The sequence below is a fragment of the Talpa occidentalis genome, unplaced genomic scaffold, assembly GCF_014898055.3.
Source record: "Talpa occidentalis isolate TD23 unplaced genomic scaffold, MPIMG_talOcc4v2.1 talOcc4.13, whole genome shotgun sequence".
NCBI classification, from domain to species: domain Eukaryota; kingdom Metazoa; phylum Chordata; class Mammalia; order Eulipotyphla; family Talpidae; genus Talpa; species Talpa occidentalis.
The window spans coordinates 49,357,902-49,377,680 of NW_023601322.1; the positions used below are offsets into that span (position 1 = coordinate 49,357,902).

Genomic DNA, 19,779 nt, shown 5'->3' on the forward strand with positions numbered 1-19,779 from the left:
ATACATAATCAATGAGATACATTTTTGACACTGCCATCAAAAAGCTGAAAAAAAACAAACAGCACTCTACTATGGTAAATCATTAGTCCTCTGAGAGAAAAAGTAGATGACTAATATGCTTTCATGAGATTAAAAATGTTTATCCACTACTATACATTATTCTGCGTTAGTACAAAAAGAGAAATGCTATCTAGATTTGGAGGTACCTCCAATTTATTAAAAGGAGTCAATTTCAGTATAAGTTAACTATGTTTTGGTAGTGCGTGAATCAAACTAACAAGGCTTACTTACTAAGCTATTTTAGCAGAAGAGCAGTCACACAAACCCTGCCAATATAAAACAATGGCAATTACAAATATTTTTATTGCAGTTACATTAAACAGCTCACATCTTATTCCAGTTTATTTTTCTCTAGTTCATTCAGAAAATGAAATGAATAAAGCAGTCTTCCTTCCCCCCAAATAAATGAGAAATTTGGCAAAAATATTGCTTAGTATTATTTCAAGTAACAATCCACTTGGATCCTCATAACACGAAAATAAATTTTAACTTCATATTTATTTAATACAAAAATTGCTTAAAGAGTTCAAAAGTAATCAGAGAGACCGTTTTATTAAGATAACATTATGCTGTTGCATTTATAAAATTTCTATTCTAAATACATTAGTACTGGCAATAAAGATAAAAGAAACATATAGGATGAGGCGCTATTCTACTAGGTCATTGTTTGCTAAATTAAGTAAAATGCAGGTATTTAATCATAAAAAGTTATTCATGAAAAGGATACGCATTCTCTTGAGAATTTTAGCTGTGATGTGTAGTAATCCCTCAAATCACTTTAAGCCCCTTCTTTGGAATCTTAGTTTCCAAAACACAATCAAAATAGTTGCTAAGTGAGACTTCACACTACATAAAGGTTAAAGTGTCCCATCCCAGGAAAAGTGTAAAGGGTGTGGTCCTTTCTGCATGTCTATTCTATTCTTCAGGAAGTAACAGAAAATGCCTTACACAGGTCATTTATCTCTGAATAGACTACATATAAATGAGTTATATGGTGAAGCTACCTTCTTCAAAAACTGATATAAAAATCATTAATGGAAGAGGCTAGATGTTTAAATTCTCTTGCCACAGAAAGCAGTAGAATGTAATGCTTGGTTAACGCTGAAATTTTAACATATACCCCCTAAGACTAATTTAAGAAAACTGAACAAGATCTACACTTGACTTACAATGCAGACTGAAATCCCAGGAACCACAGTTGTATAATCTGTGAGCAACACCAAAATTTCTGTTGCTAACTCTCTTGCTAATAGTCTCAGATTGATATTCTAACAGAAAGGTGCTTGAATTATTATCTTCCCCACTGTGATTTCTGGAAATGCTGAGAGTACTGCTGATTTCCTCCTAGTTTAGTGTATGTCTCACACATTGTCACCCATTACTAACATTACCAGGGAATAAATGATCCAGGTAGTTAAGCCCCACTATGCTTAACTCTTGGTAACTCTCTGATGTGAGAGAAAACCAGGCATCTTAATCACCTGACAGAAGATCTTTATTTGACATAAACCTGCCAAATAAACTGATCATTTTAAAAATGGATTTGTGAAGAAACACAGTACCTCCCCCTCTCCAGTGACACTAAAAAATGGGAACCACTGGGAAACCTCAAATTTGACTTCTTCTCTGAAGAATCTGGTAGAGCTGAACTAACCTTTATAATCTCTAACTCTTCCACACGCTATATACTGTGATTATTTACAAGTTCCTAATAATTACTGATTTCAATCAGTGAGCAAATATTTTTTTTTTTTTTTGACCATTACTGCTATAAAGAGCCCAACCCTTTTCTTGAGCCTAAATTGGACAGAAAATATTTTGAGTCTGGGCAATTTTTCTTTTTGTAGTCTATGAACCTAGCTGTGGAAAATCAAGCTAGTATCACTAATTCTACTCAAATTCAATCCTGAATCAGCTTGGTGATCCCAAATTTCAAGCATTTTGAAACTCCTAGGCAAAGAAGAAAAACTCAACTTCCCAATGAAAAGGGGGATCTCTCCCACCTTCATAGTTTATAAGTACTTCCCTTAGTGGCCTTCCATACGGGATCTATTTCTGTTCTGTAACTGAGAGTTTTCTTTTTCCTGACATGAATTTCTCATTCTAGTCCCTGGAAACACTATTAAATTTTTTGATGAAAAATTCATAAAGAGGGCCTCCCCAGTGGCGCAGCGGGTTGAGCACAGCACTGTGAAGCTGTCCACAGCCTCTGCAGTGCAGGTTCAATTGCTGGCCAACCAAGGAGAAACCCACATGGTGAGGCAGACCTCTCCTGTCTTGCCCACTGCTCCCCGCAGCAGTGTTTCCAGTAGTTTGCCTGTTCTGGTCCCTGCTCCATCTCTGGTGAATCCTCTCACCATCCCGCGCCTTTGGCCTGTACCCCAGTTCTTGTATAAATAAATAAATATTTTTAAAAAATTCATAAAGAAAAACCTTATCAATGCATCTAGAAAAGTAAGAGTTTTATTTTTTAAAAGATTTATTTATGCATCCAGGAACTGGGTCATAGGCCAGGGGTTGTTTGTGTGGGGGGTGTGTGTGAGAGAGAATTCACTACAGAGCGGGGAGAACACGCAGACTGACTGAAATACACTACTGAGGGGAGCAGTGGGCAAGACAGGAGAGGTCTGCTGTGCCACGTGGGTTAGCTCCTGGCTGGGGATTGAACTCATGCTGCAGTGGCTACAGATAGCTTCATAATGCTGAGACTTAACCCCTTGTGCCACTAGAGAGGTCCAAAACTCAGTTTTATTTATTTATTTATTTTTAAAGATTTATTTATTTATGCATACAAGAACTGGGGTACAGGTCAGAGATGTGGGGATGAAAAGACCCACCAGAGACAGAGTGGGGTACAGAACAGGCGAACTGACTGAAATACACTGCTGAGGGGAGCAGCGGGCCAGTCAGTAGAGGTCGCTGAGCCACGTGGGTAGCTCCCTGGCTGGGGGATTGAACTCGTGCTGCAGTGGCTTGAATAGCTTCATAGGTTGCATCCCAACCCCTTGCGCTACCAGGGAGGCCTACAAAAGTCAGTTTTAAATTAGCAAGACTATGAAGAACAAAAGGTTCCTTAAGAGATAAAACAGAAGTATTGTTTCCCATGACATTTCCCAAGGAATAGGGAAAAGAACATGTGACACAGAGGTTCAACTGAAGTGACACTCACTCTTGAGGGTATGCCTTAAAATGGTTTTTCTGAGCAGATGCTATCGTAATTCTGCCTTCAAGTACTTCCCAATGATCTTATCCACCAAAAGTCAAGAAAAAATTTTCATAGGAAACTAGTTAAGTTGCTGGTTAGAACTTTCCAATTTAAGATTATAGTTCTGGGAGACGTCATCAACATGGTGGCAAGGAGACGCTGCGAGTAAGACCTCCCATAAAAAAAAGCTAATAGCGAGGAAAAGCGGCAGGTCCCTGAGAGAAATGGGACAGGGAAGATAAACAGGCGACTGACAAACTGCCCGAAGAAGAAAGTTGCCATAAAAGAGGACTAGAAGGGAGGAAAGCTCAGAACCCTGCTCCCCTCCCCTCCCCACAAAATCGGCACTCTCCAACCAACAGAAAGGAGGAAAAAAAAACCAAACTGAAACAACCAACAAGAACAAACTATGCATCAAACGGGACTGTGAGTGGAAAGGAACTATTTCAGCCACAGCACCCTGTGAAGTGGAACTGTAGAGAACCGTGCAGGGTTCACCGTGGAGGTGAGCGAATGGCTACAGGCGCCACTGGAGAAAAATAAAGACTCCCAGGAGACCTACAAACAGACGAAAGCCAGCCGGTAAGCTTGTGCAGAAAAGCAGCACACTTGAAAAGCATACGCAGATCAGGGATGCCCAGATCCCCGTGCCTGCTACCTAAGCTTGCGGAGAAGGGGGGTGGGGTGTGCCTCATTGAGGTGAATGTCCCTCACTGAGTAATCAGAAACCAGGCGCCCGGACACGGGAGCGGGGTGCTAAAGGCGCCATTTCTGCGGACACTGAACTGGGCTACAGCCCGTGTCCTGGACCTGAGGGCTTTGGGAACTGAGACCCGGAGCACGAAATTGGGGGTTTGGGATCCCCACGACGGTGGGGCACAAGGCAGACACAGCACCCCCACGCCGTTGAGGCTCTCCATGCCACTCCCACTCTGTTCCCCCGGAACCCAGGGGGTTAAAACCAGTTCCCGAAGGACACTAGGAAAGATCTCTGGCACCACCTACCCACCAGAAAAAAAATCACCAACACCCTATAGTTGGAAACCAGGGATCACAAAAACACCCTCAGGTGCTCAAAGAGGGTGGGCCACGCAAACGGTGGTAAGGAGGGAAATAAGGTGTGGAGTAAGACCCCATCCTGGAACTGAGAGCTAGGCACAGGATCCGGGGTGTGGGACACGCCATAGCAGTGGGCATGCACAGGGTGACACCCAGCGTTTTGGATCTGATAGCCCTGGAACTGAGACCTAGAGTGCAGACTTCAGATCGTGGGATCCATATAGCTGCGGGCACAACACCTGGTGAACACAGGGCAGACACAGCACCTGGCTTGAATAAGAGCCCCTGTGTTGAGGTGCTCCCCTGCACCCCCCACTCCGCTATTCAGAGAACCACTGGGAAAAAGCACAGGTCAGCAAGTACGGGTCTTGGGCGCCACCTCGTGACCAGAACTAAATCACCAACTAGCTGATTCCCTGTTGGAACTGAGTAAATACAGAGGGAGGGAACTGTAAGGGACAGAGCCCAGCAACACAGCATCAACAAACACCCTGGTGGAGTTTTGGCCTACCAGTGCTGGTCTCAGTCTGGTAAACAGTTTCCAACACCCCTAAAGGAACACTCCAAAGAGATGCCCGCCAACACCAGTGGCACAAAGTCCCAATGCATAGAACTAATTAGAAAGCAAACAACAGGGAGAAGAAAAAATATAAATAACCAAGCAAGCCAGCAGGAAGACACACCACAAAAAGAAACACAGTCACCAGAGCTCAACGATGACATGGAAGAACTTCTCGGCCTATCAGATAGAGAATTAATAATCATCCTGATTAAAAAGCAGAAAGAAAACAAAAAGCAAAACAATGCGTTGAGACAAATAATCATTGAACAGAAGAATGAAATTGAGACCTTAAGAAAGGAAAGAAAGGAAAGGAAGGAGATAAAAAGATTACTAGAAGAGATAAAGAACTCTGGGAAAAGCAATGAAAACAGGATCGATGAAATGGAAGAATGGATCAGTAATAGAGAAATTACAGAAATAAAGAGCCAAAAGAGAAAAGGAGAGAGAAGTGCAAATGAAGCAGTATGAGGAGAATCTTAGACAATTATCAGACTCCATGAAGAGAGGAAATGCAAGAGTGATAGGCATTCTAGAAGATGAGGAGAGACAAAGGAACTGAGAAATTATTCAAGGAGATAATTGAAGAAAACTTCCCAAACATGATAAAGGAGATGAATATAGACATCCAGGAAGCAAGAACAACTCCCAATTACCATAACGAAAAGAAAACTACGGCAAGACACCTAATAGTAAAGCTTGCAAGCGTCCAAGACGAGGAAAAAATAATGAAACTGGCAAGGGGGAAGAAACAGATAACTTATAAGGGAAAACCAATCATGTTAACTTCTGACTTCTCTGAAGAAACATTACAGGCAAGAGAATGGAGTAACATATTCAGCAAACTTCAAGACAGCAAATGCCAACCAAGAATACTTTACCCTGCAAAACTCTCCTTCCTCTACAAAGAAAAAATATGGACCTCTCAGATAAACAGAAACTCCAGAAATTCATTACAACTAAACCCCCATTCCAAAAAATTCTACAAGAAGTCCTAAAGCCAAAACCAACAGAGGAATGGACAAGAACAGAATAAAGCAAGGCATAAAATCACAAAAAAAGACAAACAAAATGACAAACACAGATGCCAACGTATCAATATTAACTCTAAATGCAAATGGATTAAACTCATCAGTATAAAGACACAGAGTAGCAGACTGGATTAAAAAACAAAATCCAACCTTCTGCTGTCTCCAGGAAACACATTTAACCACAAAAGATAAACACAGACTGAAAGTAAAAGGCTGGAAAACAATCCTACAAGCAAATGGACCAAAAAAGAAGGCAGGAACAGCCATATACTTATATCAGATGAAACAGACTTCAAATTAAAAAAAGTTAAGAGACATAGATGGACACTACATTATGATTAAGGGGACAATACATCAGGAAGATATAACACTCATCAACATATACTCACCAAATGAAGGGCATCAAAATATATTAGATAATTACTATCAGCTCTGAAAACAGATATTAAAGAAAATACATATATAGTGGGAGACTTCAACACCCCACTCTCACCAATGGACAGATCACAAGACAAAAAATAAACAAAGACACTAGAGCCCTAAATAAAGACACAGAATTCATGGACTTAAAAGACATCTATAGGACACTGCACCCAAAAAAATCTGAGTACACATTTTTCTCAAGTGCGCATGGATCATTCTCCAGAATCGATCACATACTGGGCCACAAGACAAACATCAACAGATACATGAAAATCAAAATCATTCCAACTATCTTCTCTGATCATAAAGGCATCAAGTTAGAAATAAATCACGAAAAGAAAACAAGGAACCTTCCCACTACATGGAGATTGAAATCCACACTACTGGAAGACCACTGGACTAATGAGGAGATCAAAGAAGAAATTAAAAAATACTTTGAGTTCAATGATAAGGAGGACACCACTTTCCAGAATACATGGGATGCAGCAAAAGCAGTAATAAGAGGAAAATATATAGCAGTACAGGCTCACATCAACAAAAAAGAACTCAAAGAAACAACCTAATCTCACATCTCAAAGAACTAGAAAAAGAACAACAAAAAAACCCTAAAGCCATTAGAAGAAAGGAAATAATAAAAATCAAAGCAGAAATAAATGAATTAGAAATTAAAAAAATAATGCAGGGCCTCAGTGGTGGCGCAGCGGTTGGGCGCTGGGTTGCAAAGCTGCCTGCAGCCTCTGCAGCGCCAGTTCGATCCCCGGCTACTCCCCGGCCACTGGAGGAGGGTCCCGCAAGGCGCACAGACCTCTCCTGCCACCCGCTGCTCCCCTCAGCAGTGTACTTTGGTCCTTCTGCCTGCTCTGCTCCCTGCTCTGGCTCTGGTGAATTCTCTCACCCTCTCGCACTTCTGACTGTACCCAGTGCTTGTATAAATAAATAAATCTTAAAAAAAAAAAAAAATCCAAAAGATCAATGAAACCAAAAGTTGGTTCTTTGAAAAGATAAACAAAATAGACAAATCTTTAGCAAGGCTCACAAAGAAAAAATGGGAGAAAGCACGTATAAATAGGATTATAAATGAAAGAGGAGAAATCACAACAGACTCAGTAGAAATCAAAATAAGAGATTACTATGAACATTTATACGCGAACAAATTTAACAATCTAGAAGAGATGGACAAATTCCTAGACTGATACAATCATCGAATGCTGGACAAAGAAGAAATAGAACAACTAAATAGACCAATTACAAGCAGCAAAATTGAAGCAGTAATCAAAGCACTTCCCAAAAACAAAAGCCCAGGCCCAGACGGCTTCACAAATGAATTCTACCAAACGTTCAGCAGTGAATTAGTGTCTATCCTACACAAACTCTTTCAAAAAATTGGAAAAAAAAGGAATACTACCAAATACATTCTACGAAGCCAACATTACACTAATACCAAAACCCAACAAAGACAGCACAAAAAAACAAAATCACAGGCCAATCTCCCTAATGAACACTGATGCAAAAATCCTCAACAAAATCCTTGCCAACAGAATCCAACAATACATCCATAAGATAATTCACCACAACCAAGTAGGATTTATTCCAGGGACACAAGGATGGTTCAACATCCAAAAATCAATCAATGTAATCCAACACATCAACAAAAAGAAATATAAAACCATATGATAATATCCATAGATGCTGAGAAAGCATTTGACAAACTACAACACCCATTTATGATAAAGGCCCTTGAAATTCTCGGGATACAAGGAACATACCTCAACATCATGAAGGCCACCTATGACAAGCCCACAGCCAGTATCATTCTCCATGGTGAAAAGCTGAAAGCATTCCCATTAAGATCTGGAACAAGACAAGGATGTCCACTCTCACCACTGCATTTCAACATAATACTGGAAGTCCTAGCCAGAGCAATAAGACAAGAGAAAGACATACAAGGAATCCAAGTAGGCAAGGAAGAAGTCAAACTATCACTATTTGCGGATGACATGATAATATACATAGAGAACCCCAAAAACTCCACAGAAAAACTAATTAAACTAATCAATCAGTTTAGTAAAGTGGCAGGATACAAAATCAACGCACAAAAATCGGTAGCCTTCCTATACACAAACAATAAATCTGAAGAAGAAGAAATCAAGAAAACCATTCCTTTTATTATTGAAACAAAAAAAATCAAATACTTGGGAATAAATCTAACAAAAGAAGTAAAGTACCTATACAAAGAAAACTATAAAACATTGTTAAAAGAAACAGAAGTAGACACAAAGAAATAGAAAGATATCCCCTGCTCATAGATTGGTAGAATTAACATTATCAAAATGGCCATCCTACCAAAAGTAATCTACAGATTCAATGCTATTCCAATTAAAATTTCAATGTCATTCTTCAAAGAAATAGAAAAAATATTGATGAAATTCATATGAAGCCACCAAAAACCCCAAATAGCCAAAACCCTCCTGAAAAAATAAGGGAATGGAGGCATCACTCTCCCAGATTTCACATTATACTACAAAGCCATAATCATCAAAACTGCATGGTATTAGAACCAGAACAGACACATGGATCAATGGAACCGAATAGAAAATCCAGAAATAAATCCACAGATCTATGGTCAACTAATCTTTGCAAAGGAGCAAAGAATATGCACTGGAGTAAAGAAAGTTTGTTCAATAAATGGTGCTGGGAAAACTGGGTCGCTACATGCAAAAGAATGAAGCTTGACTACTACTTCACACCATGCACAAAACCAACTCAAAATGGATTAAAGAATTAGATATAAGACCTGAAACCATAAAATACATAGAAGGAAATATAGGTGAAACACTACATGATATCCACATCAAAGACATCTTTACAGACACATCACCCAAAGCAGTGATAGTGAAGGCAAAGATAAACAGCTGGGACTACATCAAATTAAAGAGCTTCTGCACAGCAAAAGGGACAATAACAAAAACAAAGAGAAACCCCACCGACCGGAAGAAAATTTTTGTACCCAACACTAATGATAAAGGACTGATCACAAAAATCTACAAAGAGCTGATGAGACTCAACAAAAACAAAGAAAATAATCCAGTCGAAAAATGGGCAGAAGAGCTAAAAAGAAACTTCTCTGAAGAGGAAATGCAAATGGCCACCAGACATATGAAAAAATGTTCAACGTCACCTGCAATCAGGGAAATACAAATCAAAACAACAATGAGATACCATCTCACACCAGAGAATGGCACATATTAAAAAAACTAGCAACAACAAATGTTGGTGAGGATGTGGAGAGAAAGGAACTCTCCTGCACTGTTGGTGGGAATGCAAACTGGTCCAACCACTATGGAGAGCTGTGTGGAGATTCCTCAACCTACTAAAGACAGAGCTTCCACATGATCTAGCAATTCTACTCCTAGGTATTTACCCAAAGGACACAGAAACATTAATTCCAAAGAGCACCTGCAACCCTATGTTTATAGAGGCACAATTTACAATAGCTAAGCTTTGGAAACAACCCAAATGCCCAAAAATAGATGACTGGATCAAGAAGATGTGGTACATATACACCATGGAATATTACTCAGCATTCAAAAAAGATAAACACATGCAATTTTCAGCAACATGGATGGAGCTGGAAGGGATCACGCTCAGTGAAATAAGCCAGAAAGAAAAAGAAAAATACCGGATGGTCTCACTCATTACAGGAATCGAGAAAACCTAAATAAGGGACCAGGAAAAAGAATAACTATAAGAAAAAAATCAAAATCAACAAATAACTATGAACCAGAGACACATTTTTGGGGGGACGGGCAGGGAAAGGAGAGATTGGTGTCAAAATCAGGGGGTTGCAATTGTATGGGGAATATAAAAATAAAAAAATAAATTAAAAAAATAAACTCACAATGTACAAAAAAAATAAATTATTCAAAATTAAAAAAAAAATTATAGTTCTGTCTTCCTATGGAAAATTAAGGCACAGTTACTAAATGAATTAAACATGCTCTCAAATTCCAAAGAATAAAATGTTCAAGAATTCTGCAGCCTCAGCAGTAAATTCCCAACCTATTTATTTACGTTTTTTATATATATATATATATACACACATACAGTACATACAGTACATATAGTACATATAGCCATCATATCTCACCTTTCTTTGAAGCTATGATTTTTATATGATTTGTTACCAATATATATTTAGCGCTTAGAAGAGCATCTGGTCCATAGTCAAGGTGCTCATTAAGTGTTCTGAATGAATCAATTAATGGATATGTTGTAAAAGAATTATGAATAGAAAGAACATGATAGATTTAAATCACAGCAGGTGTAAAAGTTGACTGAGACACAGAACTGATTAAGTCACAACATAGTATTTGTGTTGAAATCTCTCAAGTACAACCTGTAAATTTACAGTATATTTTTAAGTGGAAGAGTATTAGACATCTTCTGAAACAAAAAGTTGTATCCTGAAACTTGTACACACGTAGGTCTTTTGAAAAAATAAGCTATGCATGTTACTTTTTTGCTTATTTTTTAAAAAAGGCATTTAAATACATTTTAATTAATATTCGTTAAGTGCCTAATATGTGTCAGAGAGCTAGCATGTACTCTAAGATAGCAAGATCTGTTGGAATAGGATTAAAGCCTATCTAGCAATTTTTCTTTTTCATAAAAATGGTATCAGAAAAAGTGTAAAGAAAAACGGAGTGTAAGAAAAAGAAAAATATGAGTTACGAGGGTTTGATCAACTGAATAAAATCCATCTGACAAATAATACTTATTTAAACAAAAAGCTGAAAGCTGTTAAAAACTTTCGAAAATACCAAACACAGGCTGGAATAATCTACTGAGATTTAAAAAAAGGGTAGAGAAAATACTGTCCCCTGTTCTTACCTGTGTTTCAGAATATAATAAAAAAGGATGAATTGAAGCCACATGGAACAGAAGTATAAGTCTCAAATATACATTACATTAAGTGACAGAAGTCAGATTCAAACAATCTTATATCATTTGATTCTATTTTTATGGCATCCTGGAAAAGGCAAAAAATCATAGGGACAGAACACAGTGGTTCTGACAGAACATCAGTGGTTGCTAGAGGATGATGGAGATGGAACTATTGTGTACCTTGACTATGGTAAGAGTTACATACAACTGAATGTACCTGTCAAATCTCACAGGATCATACATTCAAAAGGTAAATTTTACTGATGTAAATTATAATCCCCAAAACAATCAAAACAGGATAAAAAAGTGAAACTGATCATCTGTAATTTAATAAAAACTTTCAGCAATCAAGGATATACTTAGTTTTTAATTAAATCATTTTTCTCCAAGTATAAAATTATAAAAGGAAATCTCATAATAAATTAAAGTCAAATAAAGATAACTGCTAACTGGATAACCACTGATGCAATTTCAAAAGTTTAAATACAACAAAGCTTTGTATGGTTTTTTTTTTTTTTTTTTTAAAAGATTTTTTTATTTATTTATACAAGCACTGGGGACAGTCAGAAGCACGGGTGGGTGAGAGAATTTACCAGAGCCAGAACGGGGAACAGAACAGGCAGACCGATGATATACACTGCTGAGGGGAGCAGTGGGCGCGGCAGGAGAGGTCTGCGCGCCATGTGGGACCCTCGCCATGGCCTCAGGGATTGAATCAGTGCTGCAGAGGCTGCGGGCAGCTTCGCAGCCCAGCACTCAACCACTGCGCCACCTGGGGAGGCCCAACAAAGCTTTGTAAGTTTTAGAAATATATCACTATATCTGCTTTAAAAATGAGTATTTTGGCCTCCCACAAGGCGCAGTGGGTTGACCACAGTGCTGTGAAGCTGTCCGAGGCCTCTGCAGCGCTGGTTCGATTCCCAGCTGGGCAGGGAGATTCCCACAGGGCGAGGCAGACCTCTCCTGTCGCGCCCGCTGCTCCCCTCAGCATTGTATATCTGTTGTCTGCCTGTTCTGCTCCCTGCTCTGTCTCTGGTGAATCCTCTCACCCTCCCACACCTCTGGCCTATATCCCAGCTCTTGCATAAAAGTAAAAGAAATTCTAAAAAAATAAAAATAAAAATAAATATGAGTATTTCCTAACAGAGCAAACTGATAGTGTAAAACCTTTTTGTTTTCTGGAATAAGGAAGGAAAAAATCCCAAGATCTAAAAGCTTGTACTTGTAAGATTTTTCAAAATTGTTTTGTTTTAAATAATATTTCGTATTTCCCTAAATGGTTATAGGCGTCATCATGTAGTCTTCAAAGCACACAAAGATCACATCTCCATCAGGTTCCAGCCACATGGACTTCAACATGTAACAGAGTCAACCTTTTGTTTTAAGACTGGTATTCGTAAGGAAAGAATCTAGGTGACACATAACCCAATGGGAAATGGTCAAATTGGGAAATAAAAATGACTCTTGCAAACAACTACAACTCTTACAACTCTTAAAACATCAGAATCCACAAGAGAAGTTACCATTGTCTGTTAATAGACTATAGCTCTTGTTTAAAAAACATTAACTACATTCACTACCCATTTGTAAAAAAACAAATAAGACCCAAAATAAAATATTTAAAGCAAGGGTCAAGATTTAACATTGCAAACGTAAAACATTGTTTTAGTGAAAATTCAGAGTGATTTGTGAATCAACAGATCTGTTTATGATGGATTAATGAGCTTAAGTGAAATTTCATAAAAATCAGTTTAACACATTTATCAACACAACTTATGAGTACATAACAAAAAAAACATGATGGCAACAGTCATAATTTTTAAAAAGCAATTTTTCTAGGGGGAAAATAACATTTTATATCAGCTTTAGAATAAAGAATTTGATGGAATCTCCCATACCTTTAACATCTGGATCATCAATATGGGGTTCTAGATTTTCTATCATTTCTTCAAGTTCCCTTCTGGTGGCCATAGTGACATTTGGAGAACCTGGAATGGTGACTTCATGTATTTCTTCTGGTCTCTCTGGGCTGAGTTTATTCTCAGAGTCCTGAGCAAGCTCTATATCTAGATCTATTTCAGGAAGAGGAGTCCTCCAGAAGTGGAAGGAATTATACAATTCCTGATCTAAGACAGCTGAATCTTGTGAACTGGTGCCAACGTCTGGCCGTAATGTAGATTTGCAGTTACCAGGTTTTTTATCATTCTCATTACTAGCTGCTTCCTGATGAGATTCTGAGGACAAAGTACAAAGTAAAGAGCTGTCCAATGGAACACTCATTTCACCTGGAGATTTCCTAGATGTTTCAGCCCGATCTTCCAGTGTGTTTTCCAGTTTGACACTGGAATTACTAATACTAGGATCTGAAGGAACATCCTCCTCTGGCCTGATTTGTACGTCTTCTGGGGTTTCTTGATCTCTGATCCTTTTATTGTTTCATTGGGAAGGGGGGGGAATGAAAATATAAAAATAATTACTGAAAAAAAATCAATGAAAGCATTTAGACAATATTAAAAATTACAGTTTGTATAGACAATAATTTATGTGTTACTAGTAATGCTTCTTTCCGTCAGTTGCTCTGTGTTCAGAGATACAATCATTAAAGTATTACATATTAGTTGGGGAAGTAACATTTAAGAATTTTGGGATTCTACACACCATACTAATTTCAATAATAAAAAACTAAAGAAAAACAGTAGGAAGATAAGTTCCTCCAATGCATTTTAAGATGGACACATTTTTTAAGTTATCTGATTGACAGGGTTATTTGTATTGCCATTCTTGCTCCAATGACAATGAAAATCTGAGAATTATGATCTATTTGCTTAATTATAAATAAACTACACTGCATTAGAAAAGATCCTTTTTTACTATCTCATAAAAATATATTAAGTCTGCTAAGTATGAATAAAATTATTTCTTCCACTTTCCAGCTCTACTCCTAAAGGGTTTCCCAAAATGAAATCATGAAGTAATCGATAAGGACAGATCCCTAAATTAAAAGTCCACTGGTTAACACCATCCATTATCTAAACTAGAGCACTACATTGAGTTTTGATGTTTATTCTGTTTTTGATTCATTTAAATTTAACATTAACAAACAGGGATTGAGCACCTACTCGGAGCCAGGAGATAAAATCAGAACTAAGGATTTATGTGTGGACGAGATACAGATCTTGCCCATGAGATTATAATTAGAAGCACAAAGGAGAAATGAACCTATAAGCAAGTAATTGCCATACAGAATGGTTAAGTACAGAAAAAACCATACACACTAAATACAGGCGGCGAAGATTGGAACTGAAATTAAAGGCTTTAGAGAAAATAACGAGTCATATTTAGAAGAAACAAATGTTTAGGAGACTAAGTGGAAGAAAATGCATTCAAAGAAGAAAACAGCACATGAAAGGCAAGAGTGATAGAAGAGGTGTAATACATTCAGAAAATAGTACTGAATTTATTATGGCTAGAGAAAGAAATGACGGCTGAAAACTTTTCAGGAACCATTGTATTTGATGATAACTCCCTCTGGAATTTATCATATGGGCTATAGGATATAAAGAATTAAGGCAATTACATTTTTTGATGTGTTATTTTTGAAAGCCCATTCTGGATGTACTGCAGAAAACAGGTTGGAGGTAAGGCAGGAAGCAGAAGAGTAGGTCAGAGTGATGACCTTCTGAATGTCAGCATTGTCTCCGGTGCTACAAATTAACTGACCACATTTAAATGATGACAAAACCAGTAAGACTTGCTAACTTGTTGCATGCTGAAGATGAGAAACAAAGTGGGCATCTGGGGAGATTTTCCAAATTTCTGGCTAGTACAACTGAACAGATGCAGGTAGCACCAACTGAAAGTGAGAAGTTCAGGTTCAGATATTGAGTTAGGTAGCTGTCAAATTCTAGATGGTGATATCTATAGCGAACTGGTCGGACACTGGTGACAATTGGAAGTTATCATATGAGGCCCTTAGATGGGTCTGAGGCAAATGTGGATAAAGAAAAACATGACAGCTGTGTGGCACAACAAAGTGTGAAAGGCATCTTTTCTTGTATGAAAGAATGGTAAGGGCAAGCATATTTTTGGTCACAAGGAAAGAGGTCAGAAAAGGTGAAAGAAATTTGACATAGGAATGAAATATGATAATCAATGTCTCTCTGAGATGAAAGTGTATGTGCTCCAAACACAGGTGGACAGATTAAATGGGTAAACTTTTTTTTCCTTTTTGCTCAAGAAACTCCTTTCTAAGAAACATGAAGAAATGGGTGAATGTATGTTAAATTTGTAAGGTGAGTGTGGAGAAAAAAAAAATAAAGGTGCTCCCTTCAAATATTATGTGCCTTTAAATACACAGAATAAATGAAATCAACCAGGTTTATAAGGAAGGTGACATAACACCTATGTAATAGCCCAGGTTAGACCAAGCCACCACATGTGTTCACATGAAATTATCAGCTTCCTTCTGATTCCTTCTGATTGCAACATGTACAATTTGGAAACCAGCATGAATAACTGTGTGTGATTTAAAAAAATTTTCAAACAGACAAAGAAATGTCATGTGAAAATATACCTTGATAATATTTTAAATTCCGGAGTTTCCCTTCCATTCTTGTAACTATAAAATACTTATTTTGCACACACAATTCTGTGACAAGTGTAAAAGAACTGGACTTCAGTTCTGAGATTCTTGTCCCAGTACTACATCAACATAAAAAAATTCTGTCTTTTAAGGACTCAGAGTGCTCATTTAGTTTTATTCACAAAATTGAGCTACTGGCCTAGATCACCTACAAGATTCATCCACTCCAGAATAGTTCTTGAAGCTAATGCTACTGTGCAAAATAAATGTGCCTCCTATAAGTGAATGTACTTATTTAATAAGCTCTAATCATTCTGTCTTAGTAAAAAATATATCCTTTTTACCTTTTGTTTTAAAGAATAGGAAAATTGGTAAAATTTGAATAGAGTCTCTAGATAATAGTATCAATGAGAATTTCTTCATTTTGCCAACTGGACTGTGGTTATGTATTAATGTCTGTATTTTGAGAAAATACAGGAAAATATTTAAGAAAACTAAAAGTATGATGTCTAAAACTTATTCACAACAAATTCAAGGGGAAAAAAAGCAAAAATAGTAAAGCATCAACAACTGGAAAACCTGAATGGGGGGGGCATATGGAAATCTACTATTTTTCTGAACCATTCAAACTAAATTTTAAAAATCAGAGTAACAAGTTATTGTTTGGTGGGGATGGGAAGCAAATGGGTATAATTTTTAAGACTTCATTTGTTCTCTTTCCATTTAAAATACACAAAAAAGAACACAATTAGAAAGCCATTTAGTATGAAAGTTAATCTAAAAGCTGAAGTTTCTTTTTCTTGATCACTATTTTCACGTAAGCATTAAGATTAAATTTTAATATTCTGAGCAGGAACAAAAAAAGAAAACAGAAAACCCAGAAGAATGACTGGCCAAGTCATTTTGTCTGTCTAATAAACATCAAATTAGTTTGTCTAAACTTAAAACCCCTAATACAGGCTAAAAAACATAACCAAGAGAGACAAAAAAGTTTTCATTAGTATTAGATTCTTGGAGGAATTACTACATGTATGAGTAACAGTTTCTTCAAACAGTCAAAAATTAAATTCTCTAGTGATTTTTCCTAAAGCTGGCTACCAATCAACTGCAAAAAGAAGATGCTGAATTCCAAATTTCTGATAGTCTTCTTTCAAAATTTAAAGAAGCAAAACAAGAGAACTGTCCTATCTCCTAAGAGACTAGGTTAAAATAAGAGGTAACCCAGCAATTTCTTGTAAAAAGAACCATAAGTTTCCTTTTGTGTTTACATAAGTTTACAATTAACATCTTCAAAAAGTTCCTGACTGGACACTGAGTGGCTAGAAAATTAAGTACATGTATTTCAAAGAGAAAATAACCAAAGGAAGATCTGGTTAAAGAAGTACCATATCCTGAGATGAAAGAAAAGAAACTCTCTAAGACACATCTTTCAAGTACTCTGAATTCACTAAGTGAAGTTTTTAACATTAGTTGAAATACTTCCCAATTTTTACTAACAACAAACAATTTCACTTTCATATAGCTAGCATTATTCTAAGCTAATAAAAAATGGCATAGCTGGTTCAATTAAGTAAATCCTTAATTTTCTTAGAAATAATCCATTTAAGATTTATTATGTGCTAACTATGTACAAAGATTCAGTGAAGGTGCTAGTATATACAAGGGTTAAAAAGCTAGATTACTAAATGTGATGGACTAAGGCTACAGAGTAATATATAATGCAAATACAATTAAAAGGATAAAATTAAAAATTAGTGCTCTTATTTCAAGGCTAGTGATAGCAATGATACAAAGGTTTTATATTTTTTCCTGGAGCAGTCAGGGAAAGATTCGATGAGTCTACAGATAGCAAACTGTCAAAACTGATGACCCAAATAGCTTCCCAAACAGAAAGCAGGAAGAATCAGAAGAATAGAGTATACTCAGCAAACAATACATCAGCAGAGTTTGATGAACAAGACATAATTTTATATAATTAAAAAAACGCACATTTGAATGTTTAACTCTGTTTTTGGAGGTAACCTTTATTAAACGTTCAAAGATGCATTAACAGCCTGGTGTAAGGCGAGAGAAATTTGGTATATAAGGGCAGAGGTTTATTACCAATAAATACTTCAAAGAGTATTAAATGATATTGTTTGCAGGATTATCTGACACACCACATAGTGAATAAATATTAGAAATATTCTGTAGGAAAAAAATGCTTTGTAAAATATTTGATGAAAAGTCTGAATTAAAGGAGACAGAGAACCTTAAAAACAGGAACCAAGTTCTATAATTCTCTATATAGGAGCTGGTTCATAGTAGGTGCTCAATTAAATTCTGCATAAACAACCACTTAATCTTTAATAACAAAAGAGTTTTAAGAGAGTTTAAAACAAAAGTCAAAGCAGAATTTAAGAGGGTACAAATAAATTAATGGTTCTGAGATTAATATAGGACTACCCTTTTTGAAATTAGGATGTTAACTGTACAAAAGCTTTTAAAATTTTTAACACAATCCTTCCTTAGCCAGGAAATCCCTCTCCTCCCTGTACAGAACATTAACATAATCCAATAAAGTAATAAATATAGTGAAAAATCCAATGGTACAAATAGTACTGATTTGACATTAAAACATACTTTATTACAATGGAAGAGGAATTAAGGCTCCTTTTTTTAAACTAAATTACCTATAAATAGCTCTTCCTATAACATACAGCACCAAAGTCAGCAAACTAACTACCATGACAGCCACACCAACCATTTTGTCAATTAAGTTTTACTGGAACACAGCCAAGCCCATCTGTTTTATGTACAGTCTATGGCTGCTTTTACACTGCAAAAGCACAGTTAAGTAACTCTGACAGATCAAAAATATTTATTATCTGGCCTTTTTCAGAAAGTGTGCTAATCCCTGTCCTATAAAATTTTCTGTAAATTCATATTTTCCCTTACGAGACTTTTTTGAGATTTAAAAATAAATCAGTTACATAACAGTCTTTGTACAATTACATAGTAGGAAAGGTAGAGTGACTTAAAAAATGAAAAGCAGGTAACATATCCACCCCACCCCCATAATTTTTGTCAAACTCCTTGCAGCAGCTGTTTTCAAAAGAACTGACAGAATTTGCTTGCTAGGAAGATAGGTTTAGAGTGATTTTTCTTCCTTTACAAAAAACAGTACCTCAGGTTTGTTTGGCTATTCAGCAGGACAGTAGGAGAACGGGCAAAAAGGTAAAACAAGGCAGCAGAGAAGAAAGGAAGAACTGCCAAATCAAAACACCAAGAAAGCAAATATCACAGTATCAAGACCTACAGAAGAAAATGTCCATTAGCATCATGACAAGGGAGGGACAAGACACTACGGTAACTCAAGCATTTTAGCAGCGATGTTCCAGAAACGTACTAAATTATTTCAAATGCATAACTGTAAGAGTTTGTGCATACTTCCCATCGCTTTTTCATTTGAGTCATTTTTTTCCCTGAGTATATATAATAATAAAATTTAAAAACTAAAACTTGAGTGAAATGCTTTAATGCAAAAAAGTTCAAAAATAAAAAGTTGCCTCTTTACATTTTCTTTTAAAATGTAGCTGTCCTATCTGATTAATATAATTAACATTGATATTCTAGCTAAAAAAGTACACTAATCTGATGCTTATTATTAAAATACTTTCCCCCTGAATTAAGAGATTGCAATCATCATTTTGAAAACAAAGAAACCAAGATTCACAAATTAACTGAAGAGAAAAATAGTAAGAAATGCATTATATACTAATGTGAACACTCATAAATTAAATTTTATTCTTTAAAAACCAAACCAAAGTCATTGTATAACCATTACCTTGTATTTTGTGTCAACAGATGGTTTACTAGGTAAATGATTTATTAATTGAACTTAATAAAATAAGATTAAATCTACCATTCCTAGGTT

At 36.6% G+C, this 19,779-nt stretch overlaps 1 protein-coding gene across 3 annotated transcripts in view; it reads right to left on the bottom strand.

The window, feature by feature from the left end:
• The window catches only part of PPP4R1 (protein phosphatase 4 regulatory subunit 1), a 67,633-nt gene that overhangs the window by 14,583 nt on the left and 33,271 nt on the right, over positions 1-19,779 (bottom strand). For all 3 annotated transcript variants that reach the window (XM_037508841.2, XM_037508840.2, XM_037508842.2), the window contains one exon: positions 13,180-13,706. In XM_037508841.2, the coding sequence (XP_037364738.1) occupies positions 13,180-13,706 (527 nt within the window). The remainder of the gene's footprint in view (positions 1-13,179; positions 13,707-19,779) is intronic.